This window comes from Callithrix jacchus, chromosome 10 (assembly GCF_049354715.1).
Source record: "Callithrix jacchus isolate 240 chromosome 10, calJac240_pri, whole genome shotgun sequence".
Classification (NCBI taxonomy): domain Eukaryota; kingdom Metazoa; phylum Chordata; class Mammalia; order Primates; family Cebidae; genus Callithrix; species Callithrix jacchus.
In genome coordinates, this window is record NC_133511.1 from 83,486,491 (window position 1) to 83,512,985 (window position 26,495).

Consider the following 26,495-nt stretch of genomic DNA (forward strand, 5'->3'; position numbering starts at 1 on the left):
AGCTATGCTTTCTGGAAGTGAGCAAAATCCCTGCCACATAGACTTCATCTCCTCCCATCTCTGCTGAGAAGACACTGAAGCCCAGCCCTGCCTGTCTCCTGCTTCTGCAACCCTCTGCTCCAAGCAAGCCCTGGCCATCTGATCACATCCTTCATGTCAGACCCAGATCGTAGCACTGGGATTTGTCTCTCACCCTTGAATAGGAGCCACAATCCTCATGGATTTTTGGTTTGCAGCCTTGAATCTGCTGCCCAAATCCACACTCACTCCTATAAGTTGGAAAAGACATCTGTTTATTGTATTAATGAGCTCACAGTAAGTTTTGCAGTGACAATCCTAGCAGCAATTAGAGCAGGCACCATAGGAGAGGGATGGAGAGAGAGACTCCAGTGGGGTCTTATTAGGGTTCAAGGAAGGAGTCCCCCAGGGCTGGGAGAGACCAAATTCACTGGGCCAGAGGAAAGGAATGAGAGTCTGGATCCCTGAGATACTTTCCCAAACAGCTGCCTGCTCCCTCTCCTTGATGCTGGCCTTCAGAAGAGTGGGCAGAGCTGTTCCTTATCTGGCGCTGGTTCAGGGCCAAAGAAGTTTGAGATTTCTGGGTGCTGGATTCAGGACTCCAGGGAGGCCATCTGGTGCCTGCAGTATGGCCTCTCTCAAGGCTGGTCCGAGGCTTTGTGTTCAGGAGGTGGAGCTCACCATTTTCTAGGGGTGAATTTGCTTTCCTTTTTTGGACTTTAGAAGAAGGTCCTGCAGGGAAGTGGAAGCAGTCCAGGTGGGTGCAGGCCTTGTGAGTGCACACGCAGCCCAGCCAGAACAAGGCCCCACAACAGGAGCACCTGCCCTGGCAGTACAAGGCCCTGCCAACCTTTGGAGACCCCTCTGGGTGCAGGCCCCAAGTGGCTACACACCAGCCACAGCCACAGCACGCAGGAGGCCAGGGAGAAAGTAGGGGGTGAGGGGGACACCTGGGGTTGGGGGAGGGGGAGACTGGGGGGAACACATGCAACAGTCCCTTGCAAAAGGCAAGTGACAGAAAACACAGGGCCATGCAGGCCATCCCAGAAGCCGTGGTCCAGCCGGCCAACTATCTTGGGAGCATGAGGCCCTAATGTTTTGGGAAACTTGTAACAAGAAAGTCAAGTCCAGGCTTGGGTCTGCCCCAGATGCTGCCATCTGTGGCTTCAGGCCACACTAAAAACCAGTTTCACAGCCACCTGCCAGCTCTGTCCACGAGCACATCCCTATCACAGGGTGAGAAACACATCCCACAGCTGGGCTCTGCGGTATGTCCCACAGACAGAGCCCAGGGCCAAGGAAGGGAGAAGACAGAGAAGACAGCTGGTCTGAGCAGGGCTCAAGCCACAACAGGTCACAAGAGGACACAAGCAACTCTAATCTGCCAACCTGGGTTCTTTGGACCAGTCTTCGAAACCTCTTATTAGCCCTGGTTCTGGCCAAGTATGGGGGCCAGGGTAGAGCAGAGCTCCCAGCAAGTTGGCATTCACACGAAGGGGAATTTTCACATTCTGCTGAGGACACCTTTTGGGGGGAAATTTCAGCTAGGCTTCCTGTGGGCTCCCCCAGCCCCACATGCCTGGTTCGAGGCACTGTCTGTGCCCGGCAGAGAATAGTGCCCAGTGTTTCATGCTGCTCATTTGGGTGCTGCTTGGGACCCAAAGCAGGTCCCAGGCTGTGATAAGTCAGGACACCTGGGTCACAAGCAAGTTCTGCAGACTGGGTTCTGCACCACCTCCCTGAGGGAAGGGCCTTGAGTCTGAACAATTCCACTGTGGCCAACAGCAGGCCCCAGGCAGTACTTCAGGGATGGCGCTTTGTGTACCCTCCAGACGCCAGTCCAAAGAACCTGCTGACTGCGTGGGCAGCAGATGGCCACTGCACGCAGCAGGGACAGACGGGGCCCTGTGGCCTGCCTATTCACCATGGGCTCCAGCTGCAGGAGGAACCCGTGTCTGTGCACGGCAGCACGGTCTTCAAGGAGCTTTCGGACCGGCTGGGGGCTTTCAGCTGCGGAGGAGGGAAGAGAAGCGCTATATACACAGAGCAAAGCAGGAAACACAAAACAGGTTTGGTTACTGCCAGGCAGAGCTCCATGGGCCTCTCCTTTCACTGGGCTCCTGCCTTGGGTTTTGCCTAGCCCCTGGGTTCCAGAATTAGTAGCTGCTGGACCTTGGTTTCTCCAAGACATGTGTAGAGCTCAGACTCTGCTGGCCATGGGGAGCAAGCAGGCACAGCCACGACAGGAGGCAGGAGGCAGGAGGCAGCCAGTGAGTAGGTGAGTGATGGGTGGGTGAGGGCTGGAGAGGTGATGGGATGTGGTAAGGATGGAGGTGGGACACCACAGAGGCAGAGAGACAGAGAAAGGCAGACAGAGAGGTAAGAATGGATGCAGAATGACAAGGACAGAGGAGCAGGGACTCAGAGCCAGGGATGGAGAGGAATGGGAAGAAAGAATAGGAGACAGTAAGAGAGAAAGGGGAGTGAGAAGAAGGGGAAAGAGGAGGGCAGATAAGAAAGAGGTTGACAGGAAGGAAGGAGGAGAAGGTGAAAGACAGAGAGGGAGGAGGAGAGAAGGCAGAGAGACCCACAGTACACAGAGACAGACACACAGGGAATCACAGAGAGAGACAGACTAGGCCGAAGCTCCCTGAAGATCCCACAGATTGGGGACAAAAGCCTGTGGCCCTGGCTGCCTACAGACACAGCAAAGTGAATGCAGTGAGCCACTAGGAAGACCTTGCAGAGAGTGAAGGGTGGACACAGATATCTTCTAATTGTCTAATCACGGGGCAGGGGATAAAGTTCTAAGTGGCGAATTAACAATCCTGAGTCTTTGTCCCAGTGTCACGGCTTATTCAGTCTGAGATCTCGAGCCTCAGTTCCCCATGGTTGAGAAGAATTTGAACAAGCCCTCCTGGGATGCAGCTCGGACACTGCTTCAGGACAATCTTAGCGCTAGTCCAGGAGTTTTCTAGGAGCTCTGGCTAGGAGAAGCTGCGTGCCTGGACCATTCCTTCAGGCAGGAGAAGGCTGGGGTGGGCTGGAGAAAAGTGGCTAAGATTCCAGAGAAGGAAGAGGCGCTCTCAGGCTAGGTGCCTACACACACTTACAGCTCATCGTCGTACTCCTTGGGGGGGCAGACGGCAACCACGAGGTCGATCCAGTCCTGTGGGGAGAAGGTGTGTGACTCTGGGGCACACTCACTGGATGATGTATCTGCCTCGGCACTCCATCCCCATTTCTGGGCACTGTGGCCCAGATCGGCCAGCTTGCGCCTTCTTCCCAGGGGCCCACATGGGCCTCACTGTGGGCTTCCATGGTCTGAGGACGTTTCTAGTCTCTGAGGCTTCGGGACCACAGAGGCCAGGGTTGAAAGGCCTTCGAATGACACTAAGTTCCCAAATGCTGATCTATGGACTGGGGACAGGCAGCAACCTCAGTCACTTGACAGAACTTCTTAAAAGTGTAGACTCATGGACTTGGCCCCTAGAAGTCAGGGGTGAGTCCTGGTGAATAGCACTTTTAACAAGCTCTCTGGGTAATTCCGATGTAGCTTCTGTTGCACAGCCAAGACGGGGACTTCTGGCCCAGCTTTTTGATCTTAACATCTGAATCCCCTTCACTGCCATCCCTGACTTGCCCTTCATTCTCCCTCCTTGGCTTGGGTGTATCCCCTGAAAAGTATCAGAAATATCACTGGGCCCCTCTACCATGTGCCAGTTCCTAATATTGAGCTGAAATCTCTCTCTCTTCCCCCAGGACTTCCCTCCATCTAATCCAGGTCTTCCCTCAAGAATCACAGAGAACACTTCTGCTCCCTCTGTCCTAATGCAGCCCTTCAGATAATCAAAGATAGTCATCATGTTACCCGTGAGTCCTCTCTTCTCCACATCCCTTCATGTGGGTCCCAGGCCCATCTGGTCAGCTTCCTCGGCACTGAACTTAATACCTCAGGCTCGGCTGCCTGTATACAGTTGCACAGGTTGTGCATTGCACAACATGAGCAGGCGCCATTCACACTACGGTTTATAAAAGGGCACCCCCTCAGATTGGGCAGTGCACAGCCTGGGCAACTTTATGTGGCAGCCCTGCCCCAGGTGGGTGTCTAATGAGTGCAGAGCGGATTCCCACCAGCCCCTCCTTCATCCTGGGTTCTTTGCTTTTGCTAATGCTTTCTGGTAGCCCCCAGCATTCTCTTGATTCTTGTTCAGTGTGCACTCAGAAAAGACCTTAAGTCTTTTTCTTGGATGAGCTGCCATGCTCTGGCTTTGGGAGTCTGTGTGAGCCACTGGCTTTTTAGCTCTAAGGTCAGGAATTGACATTTATTTTTCTGAATACCACCTTGTCAGATTTAAACCACTAGCTGGATGGAGTATGTGGTGTCACCAAAGAGTTGCCTGGACCCCAGATGCCCGCCCTGGGATGAGGCATCCGATTGGAGGGCTGGCTGCAGAGGCAAGGGTTTGAGGCAGGCAGGTGAGGGAGGAAAGGAGGGAGGGGACTTATTCTTACCCCACCCTGATTCCAGGCCTTCTGCAGGGCAGCCTCAGCCTCAGCCAGGGTGTAGTCTGTCGCAATCTTGCCGTTGATTGCCATGATCTCATCCCCTTTCACAATGCCACCTGCAAGAAGATGAGGCTGATGGGCCAACTGGGCTGTATGTGACACGTGCCTGGCCCCAGGGCTTGACAAAGGGGGTCACTGCCAGACCGTAGAAGAGACCCGTCACTGGATTCTGAAAGCTCATGTGGACTCAGGAAGCATGAGGGGAAACTAGCCACCTAGTGAGTGGTTAGTCAAAAGGCATTTTATACCCATCCCATCCACACCCCCTCACCCCAGCTCAGGAGAACAGGGACATCATTGACGATGAGCCTCTGTTACTACAGAGGGAGATGGTCCTGCATTTCCAGCACTGTATGATGCCTGAGTCAGTTCTGCTGGCCGGCCCTCCCTGTTGCCCAGCCGTGCCGGTATGTTCTGGTCCCTGAGCTGCCATGCTCTCTCCTGCCTCAGAGCCTTCGTGTCACTGTTCCCCACCTCGCTTTCTCTTCTCCTAGGTCTCAGATGAAATGTCGGAAGGGACTTCTCTGACCCCCGTTCAATCGAATGTAGATCTTGCCTATTCTCTCCCAGCATCCTGGGCTTTTCTTATTTGGCATTTTCCACAATTTGTAATCATTAACCTGTTTGTTTACTTGTTTACTGATGGTCTCTCCCACCACCCTGCCAGCTCCACGTGGGCAGGGGTTGTCTTTTTGGTTTGCCATAATATCCCCAGCACTTCACATAATGCCTGGCACAAAATAGGACCTCAGTAGGTATTTGTTGAATAAACGAATGCTATAAAAAAGGTGCTCCTGGGCTGAGGCAGGAGAATTGCCTGAACCCAGGAGGCGGAGGTTGTGGTGAGCCGAGATCGCACCATTGCACTCCAGCCTGGGTAACAAGAGCGAAACTCCGTCTCAAAAAAAAAAAGGTGCTCCTGGAAGAGCTGCCTGGGATCTCATAGTTTTGGGGAAAGCTGAGTTATAAGCTGAACAGAGCTACTCACTGCAGGATCTGTCAGTCTTGAATATGCTAACATGCACTGCGGCTCTCCAAGATGTAGACAAATTGTGCGTGGTTTCCCACACCTCTTCGACATCAGAGCCCTTTTTTGAGGAATTTCTTCCAGTCCTAATGTCCACAGAACACTCTCCAGGTGACATTGAAAATAAATCAGCCAGAAGCCTTGTGGGCAGGAAGGCCCATAGGAACGTGGTGTATGATACTGACAGTGGCGGCCAAGGTGGCTTGAAACACACATGCTCCTAGGGAAGCTTCATCTTCAGCTGGTTATGTTCAAAGCAGTGGAGGACCAAACCATAGAAATAAGTTGCCTCTGTGCAGTGCAGATGGGGATAGGCGACTTTCACCTTTTCATTTTGTACAAATTCAAGAAAGAGTCTCAGGGGCAATAAGGCAGTGGTTGGGTTGGGGCTTTGTAAGTGGGAAGGACCCAAGAGAGTCGCCCCTCCATCCTGGTCCCCTCTCTCTGCTAGACACAGCAGGCAGGTGTCACAGAAATGTCACCAGGTGACACAGAAATGAAGATAGAAGAGGAGAGTAGGGCCTGGGTGGGCACTGATGGGCTGGGGCAGCTGCCCAGCTGAGCAGGCCCCCTCCTAGGGCTGAAATGAAAGCTTAGAGTGTGAAGTCACCAAGGACATGGGTGCAGAGTTGGACTTGTACCCAGGGCTCCCAGTGCCCATACCTCACCTTAGTAACCTACCGAAGCCTGGCTGCCAGCCCCAAAGGGCCTTTTCCTACTCTGTTTCCTGCCCCTTACCTCTTACCACCTCCAGCTTGTGGTACAGCCTGGCTCCAGCCTAGAACTGCCTGGAAAAGATCTGCTTATGGGATCCCCACCTCTGGCCTGGGAAAGTAAGAGGCCTAGGGCTCCTCATCCAAGGGCACCCACATCCCCACAAAGGACTCAGGAGCCACTCTGACATGGAAGAAGCAATCACCAATGGTGGGGGTTCAGACACTGTCCGACAGCTGAAGGGGGTGATTGTTTGAAGCAAGAGACTGTGCCTGGGGTCTGGAAAGGTTTCACTCATCAGCAGAGGGTGTTTTTGTTAATAAGGGGATAAAGATCAATGCAAAATGAGAAGACAGACATGGAGTATGGGGGCCTCTGGCCCTCTGGGAGGGGCCAAGGCTGTGGAAGACCTCAGGCAGAGGTGGCACTTGTGCTGGAAGTAAAGCAAAATAACCAAACTGCCGGGATTCAAGTCCAGCCTCCACTTTCTCCTGGCTGTGGGTCTTGAACAAATACTTTAACCTCTCTGAGCCTCAGTTTTCTCAACTATAAAATGAAAGTAACAGAACCTGCTTTCAGGGTTGTGAGGATTAAGTGAGTTCATATCCATGAAACGCTCAGACACAGGGCTGTGAGCCAGATGAATGGCATCTGGCACATGGCTAGTTCTGGGCAAACGTTTGGCTCTTGCCATCACTGAAAGGACAGGAAAGGTTTCGGGGGCTTCCACGCTTCTCCTCTTCCTCAAAAGCCCTTTCTCCGCTTCATGAGGCTGCCATTGACTAAGGCTAAGCTCAGGGCTCACCCTTCTGAGGAGCGATCCTGGCCTCCCTTTTCCCCTTGGTGGGTTATGGGCCCCTCTGGGTTCCCACAGCTTCCCTCCACTCTGAGTTCCCCGTCAGCCCTTAGGAGACCACGCTCTGACTTTCAGTATCTGGCAATTCTGAGCCCGTCTCCAACCCTGGCTGGGGAGCCCCTGAGGGTAGGGTGGCATCTGGCTTGCCTGTGTACTCACAGGTCCCATCACCATCCCATCCCCCAGGGATTGGACAGATGACTGCATGGATGGACCTGAGTGTGAGTGTGTTCCCCAGCAAACAACAGCCCACTCCAAGTGGTCACCTGTTTGCTTTCCCAGAGGGCCCCGCCCAACCTCTGTATCATCCCCAAAGCTGGGTGTGGCTGTTTCCCACTCACCATGCCGCTCGGCAGCTCCCCCCTCGTACACAGCAGAAACGACCACCTTCCCAATGGGGGAGTCCACACCGCCTTCCAGAGCCAGGTCTAAGGATCCCTCCTGGTTAGAGGAAAACAGGCCTTAGGGAGCCAAGCCGACAGCAGCCTGTGGACCCTGGGCATGAAGGAGTCTCTTTACAAAGCCACAGTAAGATCAGGAGAAGCCATGGGGCCACTGGCAATGCCATTAGGAGAAGACAGGGCCTGGATGCCAAGTGGGGCCTGGGTAATATGCGGCCCTGTAACAGAAAGGCATCTCCATGGGGAGAGGGGAGGACAGTGGGGACCTGAGAGGACACCTGGGAGTGACCTTGAGAGTAGAAGCAGGGAACCAAGGCGGGAGGGGTGGGTGCAGAGTGGGATGGCAGCCTACTGGCCTCCATGTGCCCAGGTACCTTCTTAATGCGCAGGAGCCGGACGTCCTTCCCCATGATCTGCTCTGGGGTGAACTAGAAGGGAAAAGACAGTGGGATGCTTTGAGCTGGCCTGAAGGATGGCGCTGGGGGTAGGGGTGGAAGGGGAATCCAGGCACCTATGGGACACTGGACCCCATAGAGCACATAAGCAAGGGCACTGTGCCCAGTCCTACTCTCCACTGGTCTTCAACTGGGGGTCCCAGGCCCAATGGGGACAGTGGACACATGTGCATATGCACCATACAGTTCACGCTGGAATGCCCTCTGGAAGAAACCTTTGTGGGAAGAGCAGCTGGGGCATCACTGGGGCTCTTCTATGCCCCACCTCATCCCAGGACCCCAGTGCCTAGAATGCATTACTGTCAAACGCTCTAACCCCATGCTGCCCTGTTCCTGGGGTTACTCCTCCAGGAGAGAAGAGTCATCTCTTACCATGGAGTAGGGGTCGAAGCCTTCCTCATATTTCCGGAAATCCTGGAAGCAAAGGGAGGGTTTTAGGGCAACAGAGCAGAAGCCCTTGAGGGTCAGGGTTGGGGAGGATGAGGGTGAATGGTCAGAATCCAAGGGTCAGAAGTGGGGGGCAGGGTGGGAGCAGGCATGGCCAGGGTGGGGGATGCAGACAGGATGCCAGCAGCCCCAGTAGCCAGGGCACCCAGGCTCAGGGACAAGCAGGAGGCTGAAGAAGGCTTTAGAGGACCCCGGCTCTGCCCTGCTTTAGCGGCATAAGCATCAGGGGCTGCAGGGGCACCAGTGATGTCTAGATGGTCTGGAGAGGGAGTGTCTGCCTTGCTGAAAGTGTCAGCCCCAGCCTCAAGTCCTTCAGGTCCCACCTCATCTCTCCCAAGTCTTCACTGGAGCAGGCCCAGGCCCTGTGGGGATGAAGCTCAGGGCATCTCCACCCAGTGCGCTGACTCCCAGGAGGGGCCCATCCAGCTCAAGAGAAGGCTATTCCTGGAAATGAGCCACAAGATGATAGAGGGAGGCCACAGGCACAAGAGGAAAGCAGGTGGTGATGAGAAGCTGTGCTGGCCTGGGTCCTGGCAGTGCTCTCATGTAATACTCACCTAGAAGGTAAGAGGCCTCCCCAGGTTCTGGGGAGCCCAGGTTGGCCCTTTAGCCAGGGGAGAGGGGAGGACACACAGTTCAAGGGACCTGGCTTGATGGGGGATGCTGTGGGGACAGTGGCTCCAAGATGCAGAAAGAAGACAGCGAGGTAGCACCTGAACATGCAGTGAGGCAGTGCCCAAACATGTGGCCTTCCTTGGGAGTCACATGCAGTGAGTGGGAGCCAGGGGCATCCCCAGGCTGAGGCACCAGGATGCTAAGTGTGAGGGTAGCAGTGCCATGGCTGGTCCCCATGGAAGGTGGAGCAGAGGAGAGCCCCGTGGCAGGCCTCGCCAGACTGAGTGGAGCTGGCCTCACCAGACTGAATGGAGCCACCCTCAGCATGAGGTCCCTAGACCACACCAAGTGTCCCCTGAGGCCCATGGTCTGTGTGGTGGGGAGGCCACAGACACCCCAATCCTCAGAATGCAACAACCAAGTTCTGGGCACAAGATGAGCACCAAGTATCAGCAAATAGATTCCCAATCATCTCCCTGGCATCCCTCCTCACTTGCTTCCATCACCTAGGCTCAACCCCAAGAGAAAACGAGCCTGGCTCAGCTTGGAGGCTACATCCAGGTCATTGTGTGGGCAGCAGACAGAGGAGGGGGCGCAGTGAATGCATGGGCAAGAGGGGTCATTGGGCAGGGTGTGGAGTCGATGCTCTTCGACTTTGAGGGCCCTGCCTACCTCGGCTGTTTCCCCTGGAAGGCTGGCTCTGGCCTCCTTTCTCCATGATCCTATGAAGCAGCTCTCAGGGATGGGTCAGATGGCAGGTACTTGTGTTTTGTGTGCATTTAGATCAGAGACTCACAAACCGCTGCAACTGGTCAACCCTTAAAGAGGCAGCCCAGCCCCTCATTCAACAGAGGAAGAAACTGAGGCCCAGAGAGGTGATATTCATGTCCAAGGTCATCCAGTCAGTGGGCAGGAGAGCAAGGGTTTGCCTCCAAGCCTGGAGCCTAGACTGCACTTCCCTACTTCTCTCCCTGCGAGGGCTATTTGCCCCCTAAACCACCAGTTCCTGGAAGGCCTCTTTTGTGGCGACAGTGCTTTAGAGGCAGGAAGGCGCAGTGTTTAACAGCACAGGCTGCAGAGACCAACCTCCCAGATTCAAATCCAGGGACTGACACTAGCTGTGCCAATGTCGGCACATTTTCAAATCTCTCTGCTTTGGTTTCTCATAGATAAAATAGGTATGATAACAGCATTACCATCCAGAGTTGTTGGAAAGATTAGATTGACAAATCCCTGGGCTGGGAGCAGTCTCTTTTGCCAACACCTATGTCTCACTTCACTATTAATATTGCCCCTTTGCTCCCTGCCTGTGGTCAAATCAGCCTGTGGCCTGATGGTGTTATCAGTGAGGAGGCTGGAGAAGCCTGGGCTGGCTGCAAGATCTCCCTCTGTCCTGGGGTTTCTTTCATTGGTGATGATACAACCAACCAAATGGCTGGCTCTGTGGAGGCACCCCAGGAGGCAGTGGGGTAGGTGGCTGCCTGTCTGATGACACTCAGAGGACCAGCAAGGACTTCCACGTCCCTGTGCACAGGAGTACCCTAGGCACATGGAGGACCTCAGCCACCACCTCCTCCCTGATGCTGGTTCAGTGTCAGGCAGGGTTGGTGAAGCTGTGATCTACCCAAAGGAGAAGAGGGGAAGGTACTGGGAGACACCTGAGGCAGTGCCTTCCCTCTCTCCCAGGAGTGAGGGCCCATCTTGGCCTCTGAGGCTTCCCTCTGCCCTGCTCCTCTCTGAACAAACAGCAGCAGACAAGGTAAGTACCCAGGGATCTGGCTGCCTTCTCAGCTCATGCCCGGGGTCTAACAAGCCCTGGGTCCCCATCTGATATGAAATCCTCCCCAACCCTTGCACAGGCAATGGATAACATAGTTCTGGCCTGAGGCTTCGTGGCAGATGGGGCTGCTGCGGACCTGACCAGGTACTCCCAGAGAGAAAGAAGTGGCACAGAGTGGGAGGGACAGGGGGTGGTGGGGAGACCCCCAGACACACAGTGTATATCATTTTACTTGTCTGAATGCTGTCTGATAAACCACCATCCTCTTCAACATCTCCTGTGGCTGCCGGGGTTGGGGGAAAGAAAATTCCACACTGGATATTACCCATAGATCTTGGCTGCCCTCTGGTGCCAAGCCTCAAGCCTGCCAGCCTAGGGCTGCCCTGCTAATGTCCCTCCCTGAGCAGACAGTCTGGCTTATGTTAAGGGCCTACTCAACACCCAAAGATGCTACCCAGTTGTTGTCCAGCAAACACCACCCCTTGACATTAGCCAGAGAACATGACATGAATGCATTGCCAGGCTATCCCAGGAGCAAATCTTTGCTCTCTGGGGAGCTGATGGGACAGCTAAGGCCCAAAATAAATATCTCAGCTGTCCTGTCCTGACATTTGGATAGAGTTTCCTTGAAAGGGAAGTTAAAATTCTGACATGATTCTTCTCACTGTGCATGGGAGGCCAGTCAGCAGTCAGCACCTCTAGGAGGTGCACATGAATCCCAGCTCTCTTAGCCATTGATAACTGAGGCCAGCAGACCCTTCCACTTCCCCAGGACCTCACCTCAGACTCCTAGTCCTGGTGAGAGGTGAGAAGTGAGTTGGAGGAAGGGATTGTATCTGCTCTGGCCAGTGCCCCATCTGAGGGTGTTTCATGCCAGGCCTCAACAGGCCTTAGGGCCAGGGCCAGGGCACCTGGAATCTCTGTAGGTTTTGGCAAGATGGCAATGAGGGTGGGAGTGTGGGCTTTGGAGTCTGAAAGGCGTTGGGGTAAGCAGGAAGTCCAGGCTCTGCCTGGGGCACCTGGTGCCCCTCTGGTGACCTCTCTAAGCCTCCCTTTCCTTGAATGTTAAACAGGATGCCCCCAGGAACCATCTCACAGCACTGCTGTGAGGATTCATTGAGGCCGTGCAAAGCCTGGCACATGGGAGGCTCTTCACAGGTCTTATCGGTTATTATTACTTTTAGACAGAGCTCCAGGCTGTTTAGTCAAGTGGGGAACAGAAATTCCACTGGTCATGTCAACATCCGCTTACACCCATGTGGCCTCAACTCTTGGCCAATAAGAAGGTTACAAGATGGCATCTGTGATCTGCATTTTTGTCCCACCTCACTTGCCTTCTAGAGAAAGCAGAACTCAGGGTGGGTAGCCTTCATCTGCTCCTCTAGAGATGACCCAGAGGGCGCCCAAGGGGCTTACCAGAACTTCAGATTTCACAGCTGGCCTGTAGATGAAATTGGGCTCCTGGTGGACCATGACAGGTTTGGAGATGGTGGACACGCCAGGGCCTCGTGGAGGCTGTGGGCTTGGGCAAAATGTCTACAGGGGTTAGTTTAACAGGGACCCAGGTGAGGTCATGGTGCGGTGGCCGAGGCCAGTCATGCTACTTCTACATACATGCAAATCTACACCCATGCACATGCTGAGCCAGCCTGGTCCATGCAACCTGCTGGAGGTCCTGTCTATGTAGCGGGGATTCCCAGTGCACTGCATGGTGCCCTGACATATAGTAGATGCTCAATAAGCATGTGTTAAATGAATACATGAATGACTAAATAGTACAGTAAGCACATGGGACAGTGCCTGTGGATAGATTTGGCCCTGAAAACCACCCGATAGCAGATGTTGGTGTGGCAGGCACAAGTGTCAAGCCAACACAGGCTTCAGCAGAGGGATGAGAAGTGCATTGGCCACAGTGTGGGCTGAGACCACAGAAACTACTGAGTGGTTCTAAGAAATCAGGTGCTTGAGTTAGAGCCTGGCTTGCGGGTGCTAGCAGCCAATGTCACTCCGGAGACACACTTTCAGACCCTTCTCTCAGTGGCCATGGGTGCTATCCAGTGTCCCCTGTCTTTAAGGGCCTTCTCTTCTGCCACAGTTCCAGTTTCTGAAGCATCTGCCATTCCTAGTGGGTGGGGGCACGTAGTCTCTAGAAGCCATGGGGTGAGGACCAGTAAGAGTGGCATCCAGGGGAGCTGATGCAACCTGTCTGCTTGGCTCTAACCCACTTGAACATCTTGGGCAAGGTGTATCTAATCAGTTCACAACCCTGCCCCAAAACCTCCCAAGAGTTTCCATTGACTACTGAGCTCATTGGCCTCACCCCGAAGGCCTTTCACGAGCCTCTCTACCTTCCTTTTCAGCCTCATCTCTCACTCCTTGCCACTCTCCTCGCATTGCCTAACTTTAGCTTCCAAAATGCCAGGCTTTCTTGACTTGAGGTCATTGCATGTGCTCTCTCCTTCTTCCGCATTACCTTCCAGGTCTTAGCTTGGGCATCAGTGCCTTCAGGAAGCCTCCCTTGAGATTTTGCTCTCCTCCACCCCTCTTCTTTATTACAGCACCTGTGCTTCCTCTGTGTCCACCCTGGTGGTGTGGCAGTTGCCTGCTTACTTTTCTGTGTTCCCCACCAGACTGTCTTGAGCAGGGGACTGCAGCTGTCTATGTAGCGGGGATTCCCAGTGCACTGCATAGTGCCCTGACATATAGTAGATGCTCAATAAGCATGTGTTGACTGAATACATGAATGACTAAATAGTACAGTAAGCACATGGGACAGTGCCTGTGGATAGATTTGGCCCTGAAAACCACCCGATAGCAGATGCTGGTGTGGCAGGCACAAGTGTCAAGCCAACACAGGTGTTTGTTTCCATGACTTGGGGCCTGCTGGTGGCTGGGCTACTGTGTGGGCATGTGGTCACCCACATGTCCTGCTGCAGCACTGATGACAGCTCGCCAGGGGCAGCAGGGAGGAGGAGTTTGGGCGGGGTAGGTGGTACAAGGGTGAGAGGTGGGCCAGATGAAGCCAACCAAACAACGGACCCCTGGCCTTTGAGGCTGGGACAACCCTGGCTTTGATGTCACTAAAGACATTTATGGTCCAGTTCTTCAGGGGCTCCATGTGTTGCTTGGGGGGCTTTTAACCTTCCCTGGGCTCTGATCAGGAACTAACAGTGGGAACTTGGTGATGCCATGAAGAATCAGAGAACGCTGGACTCTGTCTTGAATCTTGACCCTGAATGAAAGTTTTGCTGAGATTAATGAGATTGCTAAGATCCCAGGTTTGCAACTTCACCCAAATCTTCTTGTACTCTGAACTGTCAATAACCATAGTTAATGACTACTGAACACCCATGATGTGCCTGCCACCCTTGCCATCTTAACTTGGAATGTGTTCATGTATTAACTCATCTGATTCAAATAGGTGGCTGCCATTAGCATTCCTATTTTTGGACAGGGATGCCCAGGCTCAGATAGATGAAGTAGCATGTATTCAAAGTCACCCAGCTAGTAAGTAGCAGTGCTGGGATTCAAACCCAGGCAGTCTGACTCCTTGTGGCTCCAACTTGCCATCTTTATGTTCCCTGCACTTGCAATGCCCTTGCTGCTGTCCTCCATGTATTGCCATCCCTCGAGGCTCAGCTTGTAAGCCCTCTACTCCACAGAGCTGTCTTCAACCTTCAGTTAAAATGAATCCCTCCCACACCACATGGCCTATCCATATTTTATAGCAGAAGCCTGCCTGGGCAGCAGCTCATCTGTCACATGGCGAAGTCCTGGAAAGCACAGGTATGTCAATCTCCTCTGCACCCTCTTCAGCACTGTTTCCCTCTTCCTTTCGCAAAGAGAGGCCCCAGGCAGGTACTCAATCAGTGTGGACTCATATTTGTTGAGGAAAAGCTACTGCTCATCTTGATGGAGGTAACTTACAGAGAAGAATGTTGTGCAAAGCTAACTCAGCCCTAGAAACCAGATCCTGGCTGGGATCTGGGGGAAGATGTCCCAGGAATAGGGAGATATCTTCCTATCAAAGCTGCAGGGCCCATGATCCCAACCAGAGCTCCAGAAAGGGTCCCTCTGAGAGTTTCCTGCTGGAAGCTGCAGCCTTGCTGGCATCTGGCACTGCCTTCACTGCTACCTTCCTTCTCCTAAGCTCTCCTGAGTGCTCTGAGATGCTTGTCCTTCTCTCCATTAAGGAACTGAAATCCATGCAGGGCAGGTTAATAAAAACCACTGGTCAGGTGCTATTATTGACTATGCCCTCCCCCAGCAGCCCCTGCTACCCTCAGCTGACATGAGCTGCTTTTGCACTGACTCAAGCCTGGCCTCATGGCTACGGGAGCAGAATAATATTTTGTTTTTCTCTTCATGGGATCCAAGCTCCGTGTCTTCTTCAGAGACTGCATATTTCAAAAGTCTTTGGATTACGAATGATTAATAAGAAATATGTTTTTTTCAGAGACAATTTATCTTTCCAACATCCAAGAAAAACATTCCTATTCTTTTAGTAGTAAATTTGGAGATTTCTAGGAGCTCTCCCATCTTTATTTTTTCTATAGCCGAAAATAGGTCAGAAATTTCTGGGTATTACACTTCAAGCCAGTGCAGTTGGTCAGTAGCATAGAAAATGGCCCTGGAATGTCCTAATACTGCATTTGACAGTGTTATCACTTCATTTACAGAGCCTAGTACTCCTCTCCTGCTTCCTCCTCCCTTCCCTTTTTTTCCTGTTAAATCAGGAGTCATTTCCCATATTCAAGGCTTTCTGGGATAATAAGTGGAAAGAGTGCTCGCTATTCCTTACCATAGCCATGCAAGAACTACATTGAAAGTTACCAGCCTATGCTAACAAAGAAGAGCTACCAGAGAGCAATGAATATTAGATACACTGTTGCTTCTCCCAAGGGTCCCAGGCTATTCACATACAGTATAGCACTTCAAAATCTGTAGGAATCATATACATGCAGGATGTCCACACATGCACACAGAGGGGGCATTCCTGGAAATGGGGTGAGACAATGTTTCTTTCTGTCCCCACTCTCAGGAGCAGTGGAGGACATGGGAAACAGCAGTTCTCCCCATTCTTGCTGCTTCCAAACATAGCATGCAGAACAGGGGCAGTACCTTTGGGGTGGGTGGGAAGCTGCGTTCAGGAACAGGGGAGTTGGTGGGCTTCCCACTGTGGTTCTTTCCCTCCCAGTCCTCCACTGGACTGCCTGTGTCCCCAGTGCGGAAGGGATGGTTGCCCAGTGCTTCTTCCAGCGCCGAGGGCAGTGGGCGGGTGGGAGTGAGGTCTTGGGTGGGAATGGATGGCGGGGGAGGGATGGGAATGGGGGGTGGAGTGCGCTGCACCCAGGGGGAAGATGAGGTGCTCACATGGCCAGATGAGGGGAGGACAGGGGGTGCTGGGACCTTGTGGGGTGGGTTGGAGGATGGAGGGTGGGGCATCACCGGCAAAGCAGAGGGAGTCTTGGGGGGATAGTAGAACATGTCCAAAGGGATGTCGTCCAGGTCAGTGGTGTGCAGGTGCAGTCCACCTGCAAAGCGTCTCAATGGTGGGGCCAGGGGAGAAACAGAAGGCAGAGGAGGCGGGGGCCCTGTGGTCATCTGGGGGGGGGGTGTTGCAAGGAGGTTCTGTAACTGTCACTCTGATTAGTGCTCCACTTCACATCGAGCACTATGCTCTTCTAATCTGTTTCTCTTGCTACCCACCGCCCTTAAACCAGAACCATGGGGTGCCATTCCTCTGCCACCTGGATGCCCAGCTGAGCCCATACTAGGCTGCTGGCAGGGAGTGCCCAAATGCAGGAGAGCCCCCGAGTTATGCCATCTGTGGGTGGTAAGGTGTTCACATAGTTCATCCTCTAAATTGGAACACCCTAGAGAGTGTAAGGGCATGCTTAGCCATAATGCCAGGACAACATCCCTAACTGGGACCATCTCAAATGAGCTGGGACTTAGTAATCACTCTGGAAATACATCCAGAAATACAGACATATCCCTCCTCCCCAAGAGGGGAGTGGGCTGGAAGCGGTGGGCCTGGGCAGTGGATGGGCACCTGTGAGGCTGGGGATACTTGCTAGTGGCCATCTCATCTCCCACTGTCCCCACAGTGGGTCATTCTGAAGGTAGCAGGAGGGTCTTTGTGGAAGAAAGGGCTCTGTTACCTCTGAAATCTCATTATCAGCAGAGGAAATCTGCTCAAGGCGCGTCTGACAGAGCCTCTCCACCCAATATTGAATCTTTTCCGATTCTTCAAGGTCTTCCCGCTCTGTCTCAGACACCTGGGACCCAGGATCGGTGCAGAGAGGAGAGGACAAAGGGCATATTGAATAACATGGACAGAAGTAGCATGAAAGCACTCCTTCAAAAACTCCAGAGTTCTGTGAGGTGCAGCAACTATCTAGAAAGAGACCTGGGCTTGTTCCAACTGGCCCTCAAGGAGGCAGTAACAAGGGAGAAGAGTATGGCGGGGTGTCAAGTTCACCAAGCAGAACTTGTTGGCAAAATCAGAGAAGGGGCTTATGTATCGTGAGGGATCAGCTGGACCTCAGATCCCCATGGACCCTGAGGCTTTTACAATTTTCCGGTAATGGTCTTTTTGTAGCCTCCCCCAGCACATTCCAAGAGTTTAACTTAACTCTTTTTTCCCTGCTCCATTGTGTCTTGCCCTTGGAAGCACGGGTTCAATCTTATTTTTAATTATGTAGCTAATTTGTTCATAATGTCAGACCTAATCATTTCACATTTTCCAGGACTTCTCTTGTTTTATAATCTAATCCAATTGGCATTCTGATTTGTGTATGCACTAAAGAGAAGCAGAAACAATGATACCTCCTACAGCTAGGGAGTTAAGGTTACCCATCTCACCTAGCATAGGAATTATTCATGGTGTACAGTTGCTTTGGACATGTCTTCAGGTAAACAGCCTCAGATATATTCCTAGGTTGATGAGGTCTAGCCACAGACTTTCCCTATGTTGATGGGAGCAGCCTTAGACTCATAGCCTAATTAATGGGGAGACAGCCTCAGACCTACCACCTGCATAAAGGGATTAGTTTCAGACCTATACTTCCTGAGCCAAGCTAAGTTGTGGGAGACGGGGGGATCTTGTCTTAGAATAACCTGGAAAGGGAGGCCAGAGTGATTCAGACCTGTAAACAGGTCAGTGGAAGCCTAACTTCAAAGCTACAAGCAAGGCAGAAGAGTTAGACTCAGACCATACTCTGAGTAGCCTCAGAGCCATACGTAAGATGGAGAGGCCTAGGCTTAGACTCTGGTGTGGTGAAGTGAAAAGGACAGACTCACACCTCTAAGCTAGGTGTATTATGGGCTAACCTGAGACATAACATCTGGTCAGAGAGGCTAGCCTCAGACACACCCCCGAGCAAGGAGGCTAGTCTCAATTCCAAACATGTAAGCCAGGAGCTAACCTCAGATGGCCCTGGGCAGGTGGCGTGATCTCTGTCTCTCCAGGTTGGAGAGCGGGGAGGGGCTCACTCCACCCTTGTATGTCATCTGGGGAGAACAACTCCAGCTGGTCCTCTGGGAGCACATGGGGAACAATCACATTGTGTCCCAGGGATGCTCACCTGGCCTGCAGGCAGGACACATACCTCCTGGGCCAGCCGATTGATCTTTAGCTGCTTTTCCTTCTCCAGCATTTCCTCTTTCTCTTTGTAAAGCTTTTGCTCAAACTCCAGTTCCTTCTTATTCTTTCTCAAGTCCTGCAGGCTGTCATACTTGGCTTTCTTCTTATCTTTTCCTTTCTGAGTAGATGTGGCATTGTTTGTATGACGAGAATTGCAAGGAGTATCGACACTAGCACAGCACAGCACACAGGCATCCAGTTCTCAGATAGCACAACCGTCCCACAGTGAGCCCCTCCCACAGCTCTGCCTCACCGCACTGGAGATCAGACCTCAGGTTTAGGACAGGAAGGCCACAGCTACCCACTGCAGAGTGGGAGACACATTCTCTTTACCAGCCAGAAAGACTGGCTTATTAGTTCACTAACTAGCTGTGTGGCCTTGGCTAAGTTCCTTAACCTCTCTGTGCCTGATTTGCCTCATCTCCCAAATGGTAAAAATACTTCCTCCACAGGCTTGTCACCCAGTGCCAATGAAATGAGATCTATGAAAGAACTTTGTAAAAGTTCTGTATAAATAAGAAATAAATAAGTACTATATAAATAAAGGGCATTGTGTTGATTTCCCTGTATCTGGCACATGCTTTCTATACATCACCTCATGCTCAGATTCAGAGATGCATCCTGGGAGGCTCCAGAGAAAATCTGGGAGGGCTGGCAAGCCCCAACCGTAGAGGTCCTGTCCTAAGCCACATGCAGACCTGGGGGCTCAGAGCCAGGGATATCCGATTTTTCCCGGGTGCTTAAGCTCTGGACCATTTCATTCTGGTGAATCTAGACCCACAGTTTCCTCTGAACTGGGACCCTCTACTGAGGGCTAGCTGGAAACTGCAGGACTGGGACGGAGGGGATGGAGAGAATGGCCTAAGTACTTTACACCCACCATCAGGTTCTAGAGGATTTGGGGAGGGACAGGAAAGGCAAACAGACTCCTTATTTTTCCTGTAGGAACTAGACCCACCGACCCTGCATTCCTGGTCATTTCCCTCATGGGGTTGCAGAGAAGCCAGGGGCTAAGGCAGGAAGAGAATGATCATTTATGAACTGCCCATGTGCCAAGGGATTTACATCAATAATCTCCTATGTAGGTTTATCTTCATTCTTTGATGAAGGAGCTGAGGCTCAGAGAAGTAAAGTCCCTTGTTCAATATCAGACATCTCATAAGCGATGGTGCCAGGATTTGGACCTGAATCTTTGAGGTCCCAGTTTTTCTACAGTGCCCCTATGAGCTGGGGGCAAGGGAAACACTGCAGGAGGGAGGGAGTGTCAGCCCCCATCATGCACAGTGTGGAGGACAGAGCGAGCAATCAGGAGAGGGGCAGCAGAGACAGCCCACACCCTGGGCAATTTCTGGGGTAAGGAGGAAACCCCCTGTTCACTGAGCTCAACTCCACTCCAAACAAGCCTTCCGGGGATCTGCTCTCAAATTTCCTAAATCAACTCAGCATCCAAGGCCAGGAATGAGGAATTGAGCTCCCTAGTAATGGACACACATCTTTCATCCACAGTTGGTGGGACTTGGTGGGACCTCTGAGGGACTCTTCCTAGCTCCTCTCCTAAAGACACACACCTCTGTGAACTGCTAATGTGCTCTGGAAATGGTCACCTCTGGGACCCACCTCCAGAGCAGTGTATGAGCCTCTCGAGAAAATGGTTCTCCCTGCTTCAGAGTCCTGCTTGCTTCATTGCCTACCTTGCTCACTAGACTCCTAGCTCAGTTGATAGATGAATCCCTGCCATTGTGGTAGAGATGCAGACAGCAATTTCCCAAGAGGAGCCAGAGACACTGCCTAATGGCAGCTTGCTAGAGTAAGAGCCTGGCCTCTCCCAGGACCACTATGAGAGAAATGACCATTCTGTTGCTTTACAAAAAACTGCTAGCGCTGGGATTATAGAATCAGGGCTTCTGGGCAGGGCAGGAGACAGTTTCTGTTTCATGCCCAAGAAAGTCACATCTGTACAGATGCAGAGGGCAAGCTTCCCAGTGACATTTCCCACTGATCTCAGACTAGCCCCACGCAGGTTACCTAGCTGTGTGTGAATCTGCCTCCCCCGTCAGACTGTGGGCTCCAGCAAGTAGGGCTGGTCTACATGAGTGACTCAAGCAATTCTGGTGCAAAGGCTTAGTCAGAATCGTGAATCCTTCAGGCCCTGGCATAAATTTTATGGGGCCAAAAGCCTGGAAACCTTGAGCCTCAGAGGGGTTTACTGCCAAGGTGGAAATAGAAGACACTGAATCTTTATATTATTATTATTATTTTCTTGAGACAGGGTCTTGCTCTGTCACCCAGGCTGGAGTGCAGTGATGCAATCTTGGCTCACTGCAGCGTCTGCCTTCTGGGTTCAAGTGATTCTCCTGCCTCAGCCTCCCAAGTAGCTGGGATTAAAACATGTGCCACCATGCTGGGCTAAATTTTTGAATTTTTAATAGAGACAGAGTTTCACTATGTTGGCCAGGCTGGTCATGAACTCCCAATGTCAGGTGATCCACCTGTCTCGGCCTCCCAAAGTGCTGGTATTACAGGCGTGAGCTGAATCTTTGTATTTTTAAATAAAGGGAATTCATGCACTGATGATAATGGCCATGGATGCCCACTTGTATTTCCTGGGGACTTGGTGTTCCAGCTGCTGTGAGACAAAGAGTCTCTCATGGCTCTAGACAAAATGATGATGGGTTTTCAGAGCCAGCATGAGGGGCAGGGTTCTGTTGTCCTTTCAGCTGTCAGTTACATCCATGGCCGGTCAGTTACAATATTCCTTTTGGTCCAGACTGAGAGGGGAGGCAGATGGGGTGATTGTGCTATTGATTCTACCCAGAAGCAATTTTTCTCTTTTTTGGAAGTAAAAATGAAAACCAAAACGCCAGCTGTTTCTGGAGTAAGTAGACTAAGGGATGGGGGAAAGGCTGCCCTCACTATCACCAGCGCTTGAAAGGACGCGATTTCTGATGGGAGGTGGTATGTGTGGAAGACTCTAGTTCTTTTACATTTACATGTTATCAGTACCTGAAAAAGATTTGATGTATCTGCCCCCTTTATTATTTTTTTCATGTAAAATCCTATGTGTCGTTTTGTGTGTGTGTGATTGTGTGTGTGTGTGTTTTGTCCTCTCTAGCTGAGTTCTAGTAGAGGCAGCATATAGAGAAGAATTAGAAATCAAACCCAGTGAGGCATCCTAAGCCACCAAAGTCAGCCTGTCAAATGAAACAGACGGTCTTATGAGACCAAGGCCTTTCTGAGGCCATGGCAATGTGGGAAGGAATTCCCTGAGGAACTCTTCCAAGTTTATTCAACGCGGTACAAATCATGATCTGTGTTCCTAGATAAAGACACTTACCTCTGTCAGGAAAAATATTACTGTCAGTTATCTTAATAGCAATGTGCTGGAGGAAGGGGGTAGATTTTCCTGGCACAGTTAATATTCCCATTTTACAGGCAGGGAGAAGTTACATATCATCAAGGTCACTCAGCTGCCAGTGCTCTAGTTTCTGGAGAGCCAACATCTTGCCAGCAAGTGCTGGTCAAGTGATAACATCCAATTTAGCTCACCCAGATTTATGCTGATGCCTGACTTCCAAATACCAAGTCATCTCGAATGTCCAATTACAGATATTAACAGCAGTGTTTTCACAATCAAATGTCAATGTGATTTAGACAGACATGGACAGGAGAGTTTTACAAGGCCTGGAGATATTGTAATAGGATTTAGAGAGAAAATTAAAGGTCCTAGAGATTGGAAAATGCATTATCCTGGGCACATGCAGAGAGATTCCTAGGAGAGGGCTGTGCTTGGTGTAGGCCTCTGTCCCGACTTGAGGCAGCAAATCCCCACCTCACCAGCCAGGCTGCGTCTGGCACAGCCGGTCTCATAACGTGCACTATGTACACCCACCCCGGTAATTCGCTCTGTCTGACCCCAGGCTTCTGGCCTTGGCATCTAGTTCTACTTGTCAGAGAAACACAGGAGAAGCTTCCTGCCCCTTTCCTGTGCCCATCAGCGCTGGTGCTGATGCACACAGTGCCAGATGGTACTTGGGCAGGTCTCATGCCATGAATACCTCCTCCAGTATTGCCTTTGCAACGGCACGCAGCCATTTGATGTCAGCCTGACACAGAGACACAGATGGGGTTAGCCTTCTGAGTGAACAGGCCAAGGCACACCATTTAGTGTTGACAGGGCAAGCAATGTTTGTGAAAAGCCAAAACCCACAGCAAACTCAGCAGCACACCAGCACAGCACCCAGCCCTGTCCTACCTTCCGGATGGTTGGGAATTTGCCATCGTAACGATAAAACCACCCAAAAGCTATAAGAACACAGAGAACAAAATGATAAGACGCAGCTTAGCTCCGTTCAGCCAGAGGGTTCATGGGCAGCAGATGGGAGCTGGGTTCCCAAAGAATGCACGGCTTTGTGAGATGAACAACACTTGCAGATCTGACAGCAAAACTGCAACCTTTGTCCAACTGTCTGCTCACCTGGCCTCACCTGGGTTGCAGAACAGGCCTAAGACCACCTGAGAAAAGCCCTGGTTCCCAGGCCCTGGGTCACTCTCAAACGCCTCTCCCCAGTACACTGGCTTTAGAAGTCAGGGCCAGAACATCAAAGAGAAAACCCCTGTGGAAGGACACGCTTTTCCAAATCAGTCTTCACATACAAAGCCTTGTTGAAAGAGAACAAGGCCTTTTCTAGCCCATGTCTAGTCCCTCCATCCAAGAAACGGCTCGAGACAAAAGGGAGCCTGGGTGTCTGCCTACGACTGTTGTTCAACAGAACAAAACTGGCTTGTCTCATAGCGCAGGCCAAGTCCTCTGCTTTCAACACTGAAAGAGAAGGCAGTGGCTGGGGCAGCTCTGGGATGGACGGCTCCAGCAGGAGTGGGCAGGAGATGTGCTCCCAGAAAACACATCCTCATCCAGGCCAGATAACCAGTGCACCAGCCCCCTTCCTGCCCCAGGCCACAGCTCCACAGAGTAATACCCACAATCCGAAGCTCCCTGGGGCCAAGAGTGATGGCTGAATTACCCACCCCAGGCCAGCCTGAATGCTGGAACAAGATGTTGATAGCTGGTCCTGATGGACCAGCCTCCTGATGGACAGATCCTTAGTTGCTGGATCTGTGCATGGTCTAGGGGGTCCTGGGGGAGAGGCCAGAGCAGCAGAGGGGGAATTTGGGCAGTATCTAAATATTTGAGCCAGCAGTTCAGTGGTACTGGTGTGTAGCAGCTGATCTACTAGCCTGGCCATTGAGTCCTGTCCTGTAGGCTTTATATACGGTGCTTGGGCCAAGCCAGGGTTTCAAGGAGCTTTGTAGACTCCAGCAGTCACCATACATGCCGGTCCCCTGAATCCGGGTGTCTGTACTGCGGTCAGGAGGAGGTGGGCAGGGCAAGCAGAGCAGCCAGGCTAGGGAGCAAAGCGGGGGCGCGAACCTGCTCTCCCTGCTCCTCCGTGCCTCCTCCGTCAGGGTCATCTGCGGGCTCGAGCTCAGGCTCCACTCCCTGATCATCTACCCAGGGAAAAGAGGAGGGAGCTGGTGAACCAAGAGGGACTTGGGAGACCAAGAGGCCAGAGAAGCTTCTCAGGAGTGTGGAGACCTATGATCTGCTTCCTCCAGGGAAGCTGTGAGGTGAGGGGCAGGGGACAGAGTTCAGGAGTGCAGAGCAAAGGTTTTTTGCTCTGAGTTGGTGCATACAGTGCTTTCAATCTTGGCAACTTGAATTTCTCTGTCTGCACAAAGGGCTAACAACAGGAAACTCAGCTCTGAGGGCAGTGTGAGAACTATTTTGTAGGGTGTTGGGCTGAAGGTTGGAAAGTACAGTGAGGAGGATGGGAATAGCTGATAATTGCACAGGTTTGAGGACAAGGCGCTGCAACGGGAGAGCAGATCCTCCTGTCTTCTGCTTATCACCCTTGCCTTAGAGCTCTGGGTCCTCAGGGGATGTCTGAACAGTCTGGGCAGCAGATGGAGGCTGAAGGTCCTGAGGAGGTGGGGATATCCCAAAAGGTAAAAGGGGTACATGTGGTTAGGAAGACCTGAATTTTGACATAATGTGGAGAGAAGAGCAAACCCTCCTTTCCAGCTGTTCCGGCTTGGACTCTGGCCTTCCTAGGACCCTGGAAGGTAGTGTACCAGTTTGCTTGTGAGCTGTTTTTTAATATTTCAAAAGCCTAACAGAACTTGCCCATTAGCTTATGCAAAGGCTGTTAAGTTCTTTTACTCTTGGCTCAAATTACATTTACCCAACAGTGGAACCTGGATGCTCCCTTACTAACAAGGACTACTTAATAAAACAATGGAACACAAACAATTATTTAATAGTTTGAAAGGAAAATAACCTCAACTTCCAAATCATGGAGTCTGTTGTGGTGGAGACTGGGAAGATAGTGATGGGGCCCTGGATAGGGAGAGAAAGTTGGAGATCTCTTATTTAAACCTCCTCATCTTTCAAGAATCCTTCAGCTACTGGATCCTACATCAAGACTGCCCCTGCCCCCGACCTCCATGCAACCACCCCTTGCTAAGCTAAGGAAAGGAGCCTCTGTGGTGGTTTCTCAGTCTTCAGGACTTGGCAAAATGTTGGGGTCGGCTGGATTAGCCATGGTAGGTGGGAAGAAGAAATTGTAAGAGCCCCCTGGGATAGGTTGGGGGGCAGTTAGCCCCAGGCATATCATTAGGATGAGTGACTTCATTTTGTAGATAAGAGATGCTCTATGCTCCTTTATTTTAAAAAATGCAGGGCTGATCCCTTGCAGGCACAGAAGCCTGAGTCAGGAATAACCTGTCACAAGCTAGGTCCCCAAGTTGAAGGGTGGTTGGGTAGGGGTTGGCTGGGGCCCAGGCCTGCTGGACCAACTCAGCCAAGACAATGCCAGCCCCCAGGGAACAGGGAATGAGGCAGGACGGGAGCTGGCTCAGGGACCTCACTGCATTTCCTGCCTTAGGTCCAAATGAGAATTAAATTGCCGGTGCATACCGAGATGGATGGAGGCGGCAGCTGTCCCAACTCAGCGGGCAGGCGGGGGCCATCCATCCTGCGCTTTGTGGAGCTGCCTAAGATTACATTTACCTTGAGCAAAGGCAAAATTCTTTCTCTTTTTATTCAAGGAGCTTGATTTGGTTAAAAAGCACTAAATAAATAACCAGCTAGTGAAAGGGTTTTTATTTTCCATTGTTCCTGAGAGGGTGTGTTTGCTGTGAAGCTAAGACCCAATTTCTTGGAAGGTACCAAATTGACTAGGATTACTTCCATGAGAAGCAATTAAAATCGATTTCTCTCCTGCAGCTCCTATTTCACTGATAAGAACAAATTAGCTGCCCGTCTAAAACACGGATCATTCATCGGGAACTTAGTTCTGGCCACATCCTCAACTGATACTGAATGTCACGGGGGAGGCTGATGAGAATGTGCTTTGTCCTTCTGAGAGGACCAGGGGATGACACTGCCCTGCTGCCAGGAAGAAATGTGTTGGGAGTTGTTTGCCTGCACCAGGGAGAGGTGAAATGGAAGCATCCAGATGCCCTGCACCTCTTCCTTGGTGCAAGTGGCCTGTATTGGCAGGTTGACATTCCCATAGGTTTTAGATGTGACCCAAAGTTGGGGACAGAGCTGTCCAGACCCCAGCACAACATGCCAAATGGCTGCCCCACAGAAGAGATGGGGAACCTGGGCTCTTGAATCCAGATTCGCCCCTAGCGGGAGGTTCCCAGGTCAGCTGAGCACAATCAGCTGGAGTAGGGCCTGTCCTGTTTTGACTATAAGTCAAAATAGCTGGAAGATGGGAGTAAGGACCCAACCAGCAGTCCTGGACTTGCGGTTGTCATGGCCCCCTTTTTCCTCCATCAGTGTGTGCTGTCTCTTAAAGAGGCATCTGGAAGTTGGCGTTGAGAAGGTGGTCAGGGAGCAGGTGGTAGAGGCCTGAACTGAAACTGGAGGTGAGGATATGGGACAGATGAAGAGAGGTGATA

The 26,495-nt window shown here is 51.8% G+C and overlaps 1 protein-coding gene across 34 annotated transcripts in view; it reads right to left on the reverse strand.

Moving 5' to 3' along the window:
* Window positions 1-272: 272 nt before the first annotated feature.
* USH1C (USH1 protein network component harmonin) overlaps window positions 273-26,495 on the reverse strand; it is a 50,804-nt gene continuing 24,581 nt past the window's right edge. For 3 of the 34 annotated variants that reach the window (XM_054241460.2, XM_054241458.2, XM_009007753.4), the window contains 12 exons: window positions 23,959-24,035; window positions 18,496-18,648; window positions 17,047-17,163; window positions 16,004-16,486; window positions 12,299-12,418; window positions 11,115-11,165; window positions 8,413-8,454; window positions 7,960-8,013; window positions 7,526-7,625; window positions 4,534-4,643; window positions 3,132-3,187; window positions 273-750 (listed from right to left, as the gene is read on the reverse strand). In XM_054241460.2, the coding sequence (XP_054097435.1) occupies window positions 738-750; window positions 3,132-3,187; window positions 4,534-4,643; window positions 7,526-7,625; window positions 7,960-8,013; window positions 8,413-8,454; window positions 11,115-11,165; window positions 12,299-12,418; window positions 16,004-16,486; window positions 17,047-17,163; window positions 18,496-18,648; window positions 23,959-24,035 (1,376 nt within the window). In that variant the 3' untranslated portion in view covers window positions 273-737. Of the gene's footprint in view, window positions 751-1,603; window positions 2,052-3,131; window positions 3,188-4,533; window positions 4,644-7,525; window positions 7,626-7,959; window positions 8,014-8,412; window positions 8,455-11,114; window positions 11,166-12,298; window positions 12,419-16,003; window positions 16,487-17,046; window positions 17,164-18,495; window positions 18,649-22,782; window positions 22,833-23,958; window positions 24,036-24,310; window positions 24,508-24,825; window positions 24,925-25,503; window positions 25,581-26,155; window positions 26,457-26,495 lie in introns of those variants that run through there. The other 31 variants (XR_013523329.1, XR_013523334.1, XR_013523333.1 and 28 more) reach the window with 31 other exon arrangements.